The sequence below is a fragment of the Mandrillus leucophaeus genome, unplaced genomic scaffold (assembly GCF_000951045.1).
Source record: "Mandrillus leucophaeus isolate KB7577 unplaced genomic scaffold, Mleu.le_1.0 Scaffold1114, whole genome shotgun sequence".
NCBI lineage: Eukaryota > Metazoa > Chordata > Mammalia > Primates > Cercopithecidae > Mandrillus > Mandrillus leucophaeus.
The window spans coordinates 271,222-286,319 of NW_012099366.1; the positions used below are offsets into that span (position 1 = coordinate 271,222).

The window sequence follows — 15,098 nt, forward strand, 5'->3', positions numbered from 1 at the left end:
TGATCCGCCCATCTCGGCCTCCCAAAGTGCTGGGATTACAGGCTTGAGCCACCGCGCCCGGCCTAATTTTTGTATTTTTAGTAGAGACGGGGTTTCGCCATGTTGGCCTGGCTGGTCTCCAACTCCTAGCCTCAACTGATCTGCCCATCTTGGCTTTCCAAAGTGCTGGGATTACAAGCATGAGCCACTGTGCCCAGCTATATATATTTTTGTGTTTGACACAGGTTCTCACTGTATCACTCAGGCTGAAGTGAGTGCCTTGCTGTGGTCACGGCTCGCCACAGCCTTAACCTCCTGGACTCTAGTGATTCTCCCACCTCAGCCTCCCATGTAGCTTGGGACCACAGGCATACACCACCATGCCCAGCTAATTTTTTTATTTTTAGTAAAGACAAGGTCTAACTTTGTTGCCCAGGCTGGTCTCGAACTCCTGGGTTTAAGCAGTCCTCCTGCCTCAACCTTCCAAAATGCTGGGATTATAGGCGTGAGCCACCGCACCTGGCCCCCTCATTAATTTTCTAAGGTTAAACTATTCTTGTAGTCTTGAGCTAAATTCTAATAAGTTGTGTTGGCTTAGGGGTTTTTTGTTTCGGGTTTTTTTTTTGGTAGTTTTTATATCGCTGGGATAAATTTGCTCTTATGTTATTTAATATTTTTGTATTTGTGTTTGTAAGTGAAATCCACCTAAAGTTTTCCTTTGAACTGTCCAATTTGGTTATCAAGGTTATACTCATAAAATAAGTTGGTTAGTTTTCACCGTCTCTCCTTGTTCACTAGAATTGTTTATATTTGTAGGCTGGGTGCTATGGCTCACGCCTGTAATCCCAGCACTTTGGGAGGCCAAGGTGGGCGGATCTTGAGGTCAGGAGATGGAAACCATCCTGGCTAACACGATGAAACTCCGTCTCTACTAAAAATACAAATAATTAGCTGGGCATGGTAGCGCATGCCTTTAGTCCGAGCTACTCAGGAGGCTGAGGCAGGAGAATTACTTGAACCCAGGAGGCGGAGGTTGCAGTGAGCCGAGATCATACCACTGCACTCCAGCCTAGGCGACAGAGCGAGACTCCGTCTCAAAAAAAAAAAAAAAAAAAGAATTGTATTTATAACAGATTACCTACTCTTGCAGGTTTGATAACACATAAGGTAAAGGAAAAGAAGGTAGAAATAAGTAAGATTGGAATATTGAGTCATGTGGTAATATGTTATAAAGGCTGCCGTGGAAATCCCAGAGGGAACTACAAGAATGCCTGAGCAGCATTTTAGTTTTATGTTCCTGCAGAAATCATCCTTACTATGTGGTGGGCACTGTTACAAATAATTTATTTAAGGGTATAGTTGAGGTGGGATGCCATGAATTTGTGATGGATGCAGTCTGCCTTTTTGCGGGGGACTTTTTTCTACTGTTTCACTGCCTACCTTCCTCCACTTCATTGTACTGAAGGTAAGCCTCGTTATCATCAGTGTTGGCTTTCACAGGGAGGCAGTCTCATGACTTGGCCTTTGTAGGAAAACACTATTAGATGAATAGATGGTTGGGTAGTGGCTCTTTTCTTCTCCTGCTTAGACTTTTGTCTACTATGAATAACGGGCTCTATTTGCAAAGGCCATGATGGGATGAAGCACATTGAGAAACAGGCTACTGAAACATAAGTTATTTTTCTCACCCAGGTGAGATTTCAATGGAAAAAGTGAAGGTAAAGCGTTATGTGTCCGGAAAGAGGCCAGACTATGCCCCTATGGAGTCCTCAGATGAGGAAGATGAAGAATTTCAGTTCATTAAGAAAGCCAAAGAACAAGAAGCAGAGCCTGAGGAACAGGAGGAGGATTCATCTAGTGACCCCCGGCTACGGCGTTTACAGAACCGTATTAGTGAAGATGTGGAAGAGAGGTAATGTCTGTGATTGTGTTTTACTTGAACATGAACCTCTACAGCTTAATAATAATAGCTAATACTTGAATAGTACTGCCAAGTAGCTGACATTTGCTAATTCTTGTAATCCATACAATAGCTTTATGAAATAGGTGCTATTATCCCCATTTCACAAAAGGAGGAAACTAAGAGCACAAAGGGGCTAAGAAAGTTACATGACCAAAGTTACAAAGTGGCAGCTTCAGAAAACAGCAGGTTACTTCTGGCCTAAAGGACCTACTCAACTCCTTATGGGAATAGAAAACACAGACCATTCGTTGGCTGTTGAGGGGAGTCTTTTTAGCACAAAGATGTTTTATAAACTTTGGTAAATTGATTTTATACATCTGCTTATTCTAAATGCTAATAAGGGGAAATGACACTGAAGCAGGAGAAAAGACCTCATAAAGGTCTCATTGTAGAAAGTCTCCCAGTGAGGGATTTTGTATGTTATATACTGATTGAGACATTACCTTAATAGAGCAGACCAGGGGTCCTGAACTTTCACCGTTCATAATTGTCCCAGGGGTTTTTTCACAGAGCTCCTGGGCCAAAACAGTTCTGTTTTAGTTAGTAAGTAGTTAGAGCCAAGTAACTTAATAAGTATTTATGTCCTAATAACTTTGCCACTTGAAAATTACAGTGCCCATGGCCGGGCGCAGTGGCTCACACCTGTAATCGTAGCACTTTGGGAGGCTGAGGCAGGTGGATCACGAGGTCAGGAGTTCAAGACCAGCCTGGCCAACTTGGTGAAACCCCATCTCAACTAAAAATACAAAAAAATTAGCCAGGCATGGCGGTGGGCACCTGTAATCCCAGCTACTTTGGGAGACTGAGGCAGAGAATTGCTCGAACTTGGCAGGCAGAGGTTGCAGTGAGCCGACATCATGCCACTGCACTCCAGCCTGAGTGACAGAGTGAGACTCCGTCTCAAAAAAAAAAAAAAAGAAAAAGAAAAAAATAAAATTACAGTGCCCATGGGGAAAAAAACACTTTTATTCATTCTCACATAACCACAGTTACTAGTGGAATTTGTGTGCCTATTGGACACTGACAGCCTTGCAGACCTTGGAATCAGCACTGTCACTTTTTCATGTCTTGTTTTATATTGATATTCACACTATACTTACTTTTTACCACAGCAGCCACCAAAACCCAATTTCACGAAGATACGATATTCTCAAAAGGAATGTAATATGACTTAATGTTGAAACTGAATTACCTTGAGCTATTGAAAATATCCCAATGCAGGCCATGCTCGGTGGCTCACGCCTGTAATCCCAGCACTTTGGGAGGCCAAGGCAGGCGATCACCTGAGGTCAGGAGTTCAAGACTAGCCTGGCCAACATGACGAAACCCCCTTTCTAGTAAAAATACAAAAATTAGCCGGGTGTGGTGGTGCACGCCTGTAATCCCAGCTACTCAAGAGGCTGAGGCAGGGAGAATCGCTTGAACCTGGGAGGGGGAGGTTGTGGTAAGCCGAGATCACACCATTGCTCTCCAGCCTGGGTAACAGTGAGATTCTGTCTCAAAAAAATTCCCAATGCATCCCTATGAGTTTGCTGGCTTGCTGTGGTGCCTTAGGATGCCTCAACATACGTTTAGTATTTCAGGCCAAACTTGACTATTTGCTCTGACATCCTAGTCTAGTTTCTTTAATCTGCACCTCAGTTTCCCCCACCTCAATACTTTAATATTGGATGGACATGGTGGCTCACACCTGTAATCCCAGCACTTTGAGAGGCTAAGGCGGGCAGATTGCCAAAGTCCAGGAGTTGAAGACCAGCCTGGGCAACATGGTAAAACCCCGTCTCTACAAAAAATACAAAAATTAGTCATGTGTGCTGGCATGCCTATAGTCCCAGCTACTCAGGAGGCTGAGGTGGGAGGATCACTTGAGCCTGGGAGGCAGAGGTTGCAGTGAGCCAAGATCGCACCACTGCACTGCAGCCTGGGTGACAGAGCAAGACCCTGCCTCAAAAAAAAAGACTTCAGTATTAATGAAGGCAAACATAATGTACTGTGTGGCTGTGGAAATGCGGTTGATGCTACTTCATTTTTATGACATTGGTGTTACATTTGGAGATACTGTTTTTCAGATTGGCTCGACATCGGAAAATAGTGGAACCTGAAGTGGTAGGAGAGAGTGACTCAGAAGTAGAAGGAGATGCTTGGCGCATGGAACGAGAAGATAGCAGTGAAGAAGAGGAGGAGGAGATTGATGATGAGGTATGATAAAGGAACATGGGGAGTTTTTTTCTGGATATAAGAAAAAGTTGACGCCAGTGCTCATTTGTTGAAGCCTTAAAAACATGAGATCACTGCTTTCGGCAGGACTCTGATCATGTTCCTTGTTTGTTGGGATAGGACTAAAAATAGAATGGTACTAAGTTGTATTTTTTTACATTTGAATTTGTTGGGTTTGATGAGACTAAAACAAAAAGCCATAGGCCATTTGACTGACTGGCTTACATATATGACTTGACAGGAAATAGAACGGCGGCGTGGCATGATGCGTCAGCGAGCACAGGAGAGAAAAAATGAAGAGATGGAAGTCATGGAAGTGGAAGATGAGGGACGTTCTGGAGAGGAGTCAGAATCAGAGTCTGAGTATGAAGAGTACACAGACAGTGAAGATGAGATGGAGCCTCGCCTTAAGCCAGTCTTCATTCGAAAGTAAGTATCTCACAAGCCAGATCTGAATCCACTTAATTACCACTTTCCAGGCGTGGAAACAAAAGTCTGTTTTCTGTTGTGCTATTCTGAAATCTAAGCACTGAGTGAAAGTGCTTTTGCTAGTGCTGTAGCCTTGCCAGACGAGCTGCTGAGGAGTACCTTGGTGTTAGCAGAGAACCTGAGTTTGTTTTCACATCTCTTTTTTCAGTTATAGAGCATATATCTGTCCAAGGCCTTTTTTTTTTTTTCTTTCTTTCTTTCTGAGACGGAGTGTTGCTCTTGTTGCCCAGGCTGGAGTGCAATGGCGTCATGTCTGCTCACCACAACCTCCAACTCCCGATTTCAAGCGATTCACCTGCCTCAGCCTCCCTAGTAGCTGGGATTACAGGCATGCGCCACCACGTCTGGCTAATTTTGTATTTTTAGTATAGAGGGGGTTTCACCATGTTGGTCAGGCTGGTCTCGATCTCCCGACCTCAGGTGATCCACCCTCCTCAGCCTCCCAAAGTGCTGGGATTACAGGCATGAGCCCCCGCGCCCAGCCAAGGCCATATATTTTTAAACACAAAATTAAACTCAACGAGCAGATTCCTATTCCTTTCTTGATGGCTAGAAATCCTCCTACTTACAGGCCAGCAGGTTCTTTGCTGTCCAGGCAGTTCTCAAAGATGAACATGATTTTAGTGCTCCAAAGACCTGGGATGATGGCCGGGCACAGTGGCTCATGCCTGTAATTCCAGCACTTTGGGAGGCTGAGGCAGGTGGATCACGAGGTCAGGAGTTCAAGACCAGCCTGGCCAAGATGGTGAAACCCCATCTCTACTAAAAATACAAAGAAATTAACCAGGTGTGGCGGCAGGCGCCTGTAATCCCAGCTACTCGGGAGGCTGAGGCAAAGAATTGCTTGAACCCAGGAGGCAGAGGCTGCAGTGAGCTGAGATCACACCACTGCACAGGAGACAGAGTGAGACTCCATCTCAAAAAAAAAAAAAAAAAAGACCTGGGATGACTCAACGTTTTTTGCTCTTTGAAAATAATAGAGCCAAAGAGTTTGGTTTCGTCTCATTTGGATGGGACTAGGTCTAGGGGAACAAAGCACTCCACTCTAAGGACTTTAGGCAATTAACAGGACCTCTGTGATGCAGGAAGGACCGAGTGACAGTTCAAGAACGTGAAGCTGAAGCATTGAAACAGAAGGAGCTGGAGCAGGAAGCAAAACGCCTGGCAGAGGAGAGGCGCAAGTACACACTCAAGGTACTGGGGAGTGGTTCCAAGGATTGAGTACAAGAAATAGTGTAATCAGGTTTGTCTGAGGAGAGTAAGGAAGTCCAAGCCGAATTGTTCTCCCTATCCAGATTGTCGAAGAGGAAACCAAGAAAGAGCTGGAAGAGAACAAGCGATCCTTGGCTGCACTGGATGCACTTAATACTGATGATGAAAATGACGAGGAGGAATATGAGGCATGGAAAGTTCGGGAGCTAAAAAGAATCAAGAGGGACAGAGAAGATCGAGAAGCGTGAGTAAAAAGATGAGCCTAGAGTTAATGCTGCTAGTGGAACAGGTTTCTAGTAGGATAGCTCTGAGACTCATTACCTACAGTGAGTTCCATTCTGGCCATCTTCAGAGTTCTTGCTGCTGGGTGAGTTTCCTATAATTGGAATGTGAGTTTCACTTGTTACAGTGAAATCAGGGAAGAGAAACACACTTTGTCGACGTGTGTTCATAATAGAGTGCCAGCCAGTGCTCCCCTTAGTTTCCTAGTAGACACAAAAATTAGTAACTGTTAGCAGTTATCTCTTACTGTGTACAACCCAACCCACAATTAAGTGACTTGAAAAAACAATTACTTTTCACAATTTTGGAGGTTGGCTGAACAGTTCCTCTACTGATTTCACGTGGGCTCACTTATGTCGTTGTATCCAGCTAGACAGTTGACTGGGCTAGAAACTTAAAAGGGCTTCACTCACATGTCTAGTAGTAGGTGGTGGCTATCAGTTAGGATGCCTCACTTATCCTTCATTGGGTTAGACTGGCTTCCTTACATAGTAGTCTCAGGGTACCATTCTAAGAGGGCAAGGTCTTCTGACACTTAGGTTCCAGAACTCATACATCAATCCTGCCACATATTGGTCAAAGCAAGTCACAAGGCCAACCTAGCTTTAAGCAGGTGGAGAAACAGACTCCACCTCTGGATAGGAGAAGCAGCAAAGTCATAGTTTTTGAAAAGGGGCATGCATACTGTGAGGGGAAGCATTTGTGGCACTTAAATAATCTACACTATGTTAGAGCAGAATCTTTTTTTTTTTTTTTTTTGAGATGGAGTTTTGCTTTTCACTCAGGCTGGAGTGAAGTGTCACAATCTCAGCTCACTGTGGCCTCCGCCTCCTGGGTTCAAGTGATTCTCCTGCCTCAGCCTCCCAAGTAGCTGGGATTACAGGCATGTGCCACCACACCTGGCTAATTTTTGTATTTTTAGTAGAGACAGGGTTTCACCATGTTGGTCAGGCTGGTCTCGAACTCATGACCTCAGGTTATCCACCTGCCTCGGCCTCTCAAAGTGCTCGGATTACGGCGTGAGCCACCACGCCCGGCCCAAGCAGAATCATTTCTGAGCTGCATCACTCATTCCTATAAATTATTAGGTATAAGAGGGTAATCCCGGATTACAAAGGAAACCATCAATAGATAACTCTAGGCTGGGCGTGGTGGCTCACGCCGTAATCCGAGCACTTTGGGAGGCTGAGGCAGGCGAATCACTTTAGGCTGGGAGTTCGAGACCAGCCTGGTCAACATGGTGAAAACCTCTCTCTACTAAAATACAAAAATTAGCCTGGTGTGGTGGTGTTTGCATGTTATTCCCAGCTACTTGGAAGGTGGAGGCAAGAGAATCGCTTGAACCCAGGAGGCAGAGGTTGCAGTGAGCTGAGATAGCGCCACTGCACTCCAGCCTGGGTGACAGAGTGACACTCTTATCTGGAAAAAAGAAAAAAAGAAAACTTGCCTCAATATGAGCTACACACAATAAATAGATAACTCCATCCTCAGCCTGTAGTTTCTTTTTTCTTTTTTTTTTTTGAGACGGAGTCTCACTCTGTCGCCCAAGCTAGAGTGCAGTGGTACAATCTTGGCCTCCACCCCCTGGGGGTCAAGCAGTTCTGCCTCAGCCTTCCAAGTAGCTGGGACTACAGGCATATGCCACCACACAGCTAATTTTTGTATTTTTAATAGAGGCGTGGTTTCACCATGTTGGCCAGGCTGGCCTTGAACTCCTGACCTCAGGTGATCCACCCACCTCGGCCTCCCAACGTGCTGGGAATACAGGCATGAGCCACCACGCCTGGCCCTCAGCCTGTAGTTTCTAAGGTTTTTATCCTGGACCTGAAGGAGTAGGAGTCCAAGTGCCCTTTAAAATTGTACACAAGGCTGGGCATGGTGGCTCATGCCTATAATCCCAACAATTTAGGAGGCCGAGGTGGGCAGATCACAAGGTCAGGAGTTTGACACCAGCCTGTCCAATATGGTGAAACCCCGTCTGTACTAAAAATACAAAAATTAGCCAGGCATGGTGGTACACGCCTGTAAATCCCAGCTACTCAGGAGGCTGAAGCAGGAGAATCTCCTGAACCTGGGAGGCAGAGGTTGCAGTGAGCCGAGATTGTGCCACTGCATTCCAGCCTGGGCAACAGAATGAGATTCCATCTCAAAAAAATAAAAAATAAAATAAAATTGTACACAAAATTATGTGTGTATATGCATTTTTTTGGAGAAAAGGGATATCACCCCCTCTCTCCCCAACACTGGCTAAAAAGTTATTGCAATCTGGCCGGGCGCAGTAGCTCACGCCTGTAATCCCAGCACTTTGGGAGGCACAGGTGGGCGGATCATGAGGTCAGGAGATCAAGACCATCCTAGTGAACACAGTGAAACCCTGTCTCTACTAAAAATACAAAAAGATTAGCCGGGTGTGGTAGCGGGCGCCTGTAGTCCCAAGCTACTTGGGAGGCTGAGGCAGGAGAATGGCGTAAACCCGGGAGGCGGAGCTTGCAGTGAGCCAAGATGGCGCCACTGCACTCCAGCCTAGGCAACAGAGCAAGACTCCGTCACCAAAAAAAAAAAAAAAAAGTTACTGCAATCTAATTGATGATGGTAATCTTTGGTTTGTGACATGCAAGCACCTATATGATTATGATACACTTACATAAAGGAATACCAGCAAAGCCTTGGACAGTTATTTTAAATTCACTGATTTTTTTTTTTTTTTTAAGCTAAGAAGACCTTTTAGGGAAAGAGAATTCATAATGTTGCAAAACCCAGCAATAATAGTATGTCTGAATGTCAAAAGAGCTAGAATCAACTTTTGGAAGTTGGCAATACCTAGTCTGGCAAACATAATGAAGACTAACTCACCCTTTTGTTTATTGAGCTCTTGATCTTGATTCCTAATAGGCAATGACTAGAATTAAAGAAGGTGACTAATACTTGAAATAACATGGGACTGTTGTTTTTGATAATTTGGTCTTTCTAAAGCTGTAACAGTACCAATAAATTGTTTTGCTCCCTGGACAGGCTTGAGAAGGAGAAAGCAGAAATTGAACGCATGCGAAACCTGACTGAGGAAGAGAGGAGAGCTGAACTTCGGGCAAATGGCAAAGTCATTACCAACAAAGCCGTTAAAGGCAAATATAAGTTCTTACAGAAGTATTATCACCGGGGTGCCTTCTTCATGGTAAGAAGTGAAAAGAGAGTCAGAAAATTGGGCAGTAGGAATAACTCAGAAACTTTGAATTATTTTTTCTCTTCAAGAATGTTCTGGAATGTTATTTCCACTTGCCAATGGTCAGCTTTCTCATTTGTTTTTTCCTTCTGAACAATATAAACTCAGAGAAAAGCATCAGCAATTGGATTATAGAAGTAGCATCAACTGTTCTCTCTTTTGGCTCCAACTCTCAAAAAGAGGAAATGATGCAATAGCCTTTTTTTTTTTTTTTTTTTTTTTTGAGAGACGGAAGTCTTGCTGTCACCCAGGCTGGGGTACGGTAGTGCGATTATAGTTCACTGCAACCTTGACCTCCTGGGCTCAAGGGATACACCTGCTTCAGCCTCCAGAGTAGCTGGGACTATAAGCATGCACAACCATGCCTGGCACTTTTTTTTTTTTTTTTTTTTTTTTTTTGCTATTTTTTAAAATTTTTCGTAGAGACCAGGTCTCACTATGTTGCCCAGGCTAGTCTTAACCTTCTGACCTCAAGCAATCCTTCCACCTCAGCCTCCCAAAGTATTAGGAATACAGGCATGAGCCATTGTCCTCAGCCTTAGATAAATTGATGAAATGAAATAGAGAAGTGATCTGTATAGACAGGGGACGAATTAGGTCCTCCACTTTGTGAAAACCAAACTCTGCAAATAGCTTTACATTAATTCACTTTTGTGTGGTAGAAAGTTCACTTCATTCTGAACTGACAGTACCCAAGAGTAACTAAACAAAAGAATGGTTTATTCTGTAACCATTAGGTGGAGGGCCATCATCTTTGTTTTTCATATAAAGACTAAGATCAAAATAGCAATCTGTTAATCCTGTATGGTTTATTATAATTTCCTAGTGTTAAAGCAGTTTGTACCAAAAACTAGACTAGCTTTTTCAAGTGCTGTGTGGCAAATTCTAAATATCCCCACTGCAACTGAATTCCTGCCTTTCACTGCAGATGCTGTTAAAACTTCAGTGGTAGCTTCCCTACCACCCTCCAAAATCAGTTTCAGGTCTATCTGATTAGCAGGAACTGTCTGCTTACGTAGTTTTCCAGCAGATGTGGCTTTCTATTCAGTGGAGATTATGAATTCTTGTACTGCTTCGGTCATAAAGTTTCTTTGCTTAAGCAATTCACAGCTTTAATAATCAAGCTTCTTAGAGAAGCAGTTCATTGCTAGTTAAGATACATGAGAAAAGTGTATGTGAAAGTCCTTTGGTGGGCCGGGTACATTGGCTAATGCCTGTAATCTTAACATTTTGAGAGGCCAAGGCCGGCAGATCACTTGAGCCCAGGAGTTCAGCCTGGGCAATGTGGCAAAACCCCATCTCTACAAAAAATACAAAAATTAGCCAGGCGTGGTGGTGCATGCCTATAGTGCCACCTATCGAGGGGCTGAGGTGGAAGGATTGCTTCAGCCCGGGAGGTTGAGGCTGCAGTCATCTGTGATCGTGCCACTGCACTGCAGCCTGGGTGACTGACCAAGACTTTGTCTCAAAAGAAATTTTTTTTAAAAGTCTTTCTTAAACAAGATAGTGGTATTTTTATTTCCTTCAGCATATGGGTTTATAAATCTGTATCACAGCATTGTGATATTACTATCAGGCTAGAGTGCAGTGGTGCAGTCATGGCTCACTACTGCCTCATTCTCCTGGGCTCAAGCAATCCTCCTGCCTCAGCCTCCTGAGTAGTTGGGACTACAGGTGTGTGCCACCACACCTAATTATTTTTTTTTATTTTGTAGAGATGGGGTTTTGCTATGTAGCCCAGGCTGGTTTCAAACTCCTGGGCTCAAACTATCCTCCCACCTTGGCCTCCCAAAGTGCTGGGATTACAGGCAAGAGCAACTGGATCCAGCCTTACTAATGTTGTTTATTTCATTGAGTAGGTAACCTTTAGTGCATATACTATGCAGAGGTAACTGTTGAGCACTGTTAGCGAGAATACGTAATCACTGTAACATAAGTAAGAGTAAAGTACTGTAGGAGTTCTGACGAGAGAGATTATATTTGGTAGAAGATTGAAAGGGTTGACATAAAGGTTGTAACATTTAAGCATTTAAAATGTATAGTTTTTTTTGTTTTTTGGTTTTTTGTCACCTAGGCTTGAGTGCAGTGGCGTGATTTCAGCTCACTGCAACCTCCACCTCCCGGGTTCAAGCAATTCTCCTGCCTCAGTGCCCCAAGTAGCTGGGAATACAGGCGTGTACCACCACACCCCGCTAGTTTTTGTATTTTTAGTAGAGACGGGGTTTCTCCATGTTGGCCAGGCTGGTCTTGAACTCCTGACCTTAGGTGATCTGCCCACCTCAGTGTCCCAAAGTGCTGGGATTACAGGCGTAAGCTACTGTGCCCGGCCAAGATGTATAGACTTTTTGACATTCAGTGCTGGGAAGACATTCCAGGTGGAGACCAGCAGGAGTGGAGGCAGAAAGCATCAGCTGTGAAGGGAAGTGGCAAAGAGAACTGAAAAGGTGGATTAAGGCTGTATAATATTTGGCCTTGATCACTACACAGAGGAGTTGTATTCATTTATTTATTTATTTTTGAGATGAAATCTCACTCTGTCGCCCAGGCTTTAGTGCAGTGGTGCGATGTCAGCTCACTGCAACCTCCACCTCCTGGGTTCAAGCGATTCTCCTGCCCCAGCCTCCTATGTAGCTGGGATTACAGGTGTGCGCCACCAGGTCTAATTTTTTGTATTTTTAGTAGAGACAGAGTTTCACCATGTTGGTCAGGCTGGTCTTGAACTCGTGACCTCGTGATCCACCTGCCTTGGCCTCCCAAAGCACTGGGATTACAGGCATGAGCCACTGTGCCCAGCCTAGGAGTTGCATTCATTTAATAGAGAATCACTGAAGTTTTTTGGGCCAGGCAAAGATTATGAGTTACAGTTTAGAAACATCAGTGCAATGACAGTATGTAAGACTGATAGTAGGGAAAACTAATAACCCAGGTGACAAGAGTTTGTAAGATGTGGCAACTGATCAAATGCACACTTACTCAGTTTTGAATCTAGGTAATCGAAGAGTATGCTGGTCCTACTAACAGAAAAGTTAAAGAGAGGAAGTTGATGTGGAAAGGTTAGGTATTAATAAATGGTTTTCACTTTAGACATGAGTTTCAAGTCCCAATAAAATATCCAACTTATGATATATGAAAGCCAGTAGAAAATCCAGGATTGGAGATTTGAGAGGCCTATGCAGAGTTGAAGTCACATGAGTAAACTAACACACTGAGTGCAGAGAGAATAAGCCAACCCTCAAGACACATCTACACTCAAGGAGAAAATGAGGCATAGTTGCATGTGCCTGTAGTCCCAGCTACTCAGGAGGCTAAGGTGAGAGCATCGCTTGATGCTGGGAGGTCAAGGCTGCAGTGAGCAGTGATGACACCACTGCACTCTAGCCTGGACATCAGAATGAGACCCTGCCTCAGGGAAAAAAAAAAAGAGAGACAGACAATACAACAAAGGAAAAAGAATACCATCTTGGCTGGGCGTGGTGGCTCATGCCTGTAATCCCAGCACTTTGAGAGGCCAAGTCGGGCAGATCACAGGGTCAGGATATCGAGACCATCTGGGCTAACACGGTGAAACCCCGTCTCTACTAAAAATACAAAAAATTAGCTGGGTGTGGTGGCATGGACCTGTAGTCTCAGCTACTCAGGAGGCCAAGGCAGGAGAATTGCTTGAACCCAGGAGGCGGAGGTTGCAGTAAGCCAAGACTGCACCAGTGCACTCCAGCCTGGGCAACAGGCCGAGAATCTGTCTTAGAAAAAAAAAAAATATATATATATATATCGTCTCTTCAGTTAGATGTAAGCTCTTGAAGAAAGGCTCAATACCCTCTGCTTTCTTTGTATCCCTCATTGTAGAGTTTAATAAATTTGTGGTTTGAATATATAGGAAATAAAGCCACAAGATTGATAAGATTTTTTTTATACAGGATGAGGATGAAGAAGTATACAAGAGAGATTTCAGCGCTCCTACCCTGGAGGATCATTTCAATAAAACCATTCTTCCTAAAGTCATGCAGGTATGGGGAACTTTAATAACATGACAGAGAAAAGTAATGTATTGATAGCTGAGGCATGGTTTGTTTGGTGGTGTAACTTATGATCCGTCCTTCCCTCAGGTCAAGAACTTTGGACGCTCAGGTCGCACCAAATACACTCACCTTGTGGATCAAGATACCACCTCCTTTGACTCAGCTTGGGGCCAAGAGAGTGCCCAGAACACAAAGTTCTTCAAACAAAAGGCAGCTGGGGTACGCGATGTATTTGAGCGGCCATCTGCCAAGAAGCGGAAAACTACCTAGGGTCCAGCTGCATATTCTTCCAACTGTGGAACACAAGGGGAAGTCTCAGCATCTGGTCCCTGATTTGTTTTTTTCATTATTTCCTTGGCCCCTGTATCCAGCTATTGGACCTACTGCTATACTTGTGATACTGGGTAGCCCAGACTTTGAAGGTGCTTTGTGAGGTTTGGACTCATGCTGAGAAACCCATAGGAAAGCACTGTCCAGGTAGGATTAGAGGCTTCCCACTTAAGACTATTTCTGAGAAATCTTAGGTTTTATCACTACTATGGTTTCCCATATTTACTTGGGACTGTTCTGAGTTTCTTTTTCCAGCCCTTAGCTTGGGTTAGAAAAGTGGGCATGTAACTGAACAATGCATTACTTCTACCTTAGGTTTAGGAGTAATATACCAGGAAATCTAAGCTTATGGAAACATGTTTTCCATTTTTGCTTGGAGTCCATTTTTCTAGGTGTACATACTTTTTTATCCACGTATGTGTGCATGTCAAGAAATAAAAGAATCACACGAGATTTTTAGCATGATACTGGAAATAAATTGTCCAGGCTGACAAGTATTAATTGCCTATTGAAGTAAAAGATAACAGAATTGTCAGGCAGAAGGTGTTTCACACATTTTGATAATTCCCTTTGATGTCAGAAACAAGCTCAGGTACTAGCTGGGCTTTAGGTTGCACCTGGATTTATTCCATGAGCAAATACAGATGTGTTTGAGAAGACCAAGGCCTTTCACATCCTTTAAATGTCCCACTGGAGGAATCAAATAGTTTAGTGTCGTATGATAAAAATGAACGGAAATAATTACTATGAGGTGGTAAATACATAAAGATGAACATAGGTACAAGTCACTGTTGTGTGGGATACAATCTAAAAATTATCCTAAAGTCAGAATGAGGGTAAGGCCTTCAAATTCTTTTGGTGAGATGTCTGTAACTGCCATTTGAGTGTCCATACAGCAGACTCAGGGGCCGTTATAGGTTTTTTTTTTTTGGTTGTTTTGTTTTGTTTTGTTTTGTTTTTAAAGAGACAGCTCTCACCCAGGCTGGAGTACCTCAGCCTCCTGAGTAGCTGGGACTACAGGCGCCCGCCACCACGCCCGGCTAATTTTTGTATTTTTAGTAGAGACAGAGTTTCACCGTGTTAGCCAAGATGGTCTCGATCTCCTGACCTCGTGATCCGCCCACCTCGGCCTCCCAAAGTGCTGGGATTATAGGCATGAGCCACCATGCCTGGCCGGGGCTGTTACAGTTTTATAGTTGAGGAAACTAGTTCAAGAAGTGTGACTTGGTCCAAGCTGATTAACTTTTTTTTTTTTTTTGAGACGGATTTTCACTCTTGTTGCCCAGTCTGGAGTGTAGTGGCGCAATCTCTGCTCACTGCAACCTCCACCTCCTGGGTTCAAGAGATTCTCCTGCCTCAGCCTCCCGAGAAGCTGGAATTACAGACA

The 15,098-nt window shown here is 44.0% G+C and overlaps 1 protein-coding gene across 1 annotated transcript in view; it reads left to right on the top strand.

The window, feature by feature from the left end:
* The window catches only part of MFAP1 (microfibrillar-associated protein 1), a 19,946-nt gene extending 5,696 nt beyond the window's left edge, over nucleotides 1–14,250 (top strand). Inside the window, exons 2-9 of the mRNA XM_011993831.1 lie at nucleotides 1,672–1,891; nucleotides 4,012–4,141; nucleotides 4,401–4,588; nucleotides 5,734–5,842; nucleotides 5,944–6,104; nucleotides 9,155–9,314; nucleotides 13,280–13,369; nucleotides 13,469–14,250. Of these exons, the coding sequence (XP_011849221.1) occupies nucleotides 1,672–1,891; nucleotides 4,012–4,141; nucleotides 4,401–4,588; nucleotides 5,734–5,842; nucleotides 5,944–6,104; nucleotides 9,155–9,314; nucleotides 13,280–13,369; nucleotides 13,469–13,651 (1,241 nt within the window). The 3' untranslated portion in view covers nucleotides 13,652–14,250. The remainder of the gene's footprint in view (nucleotides 1–1,671; nucleotides 1,892–4,011; nucleotides 4,142–4,400; nucleotides 4,589–5,733; nucleotides 5,843–5,943; nucleotides 6,105–9,154; nucleotides 9,315–13,279; nucleotides 13,370–13,468) is intronic.
* Nucleotides 14,251–15,098: the final 848 nt, after the last annotated feature.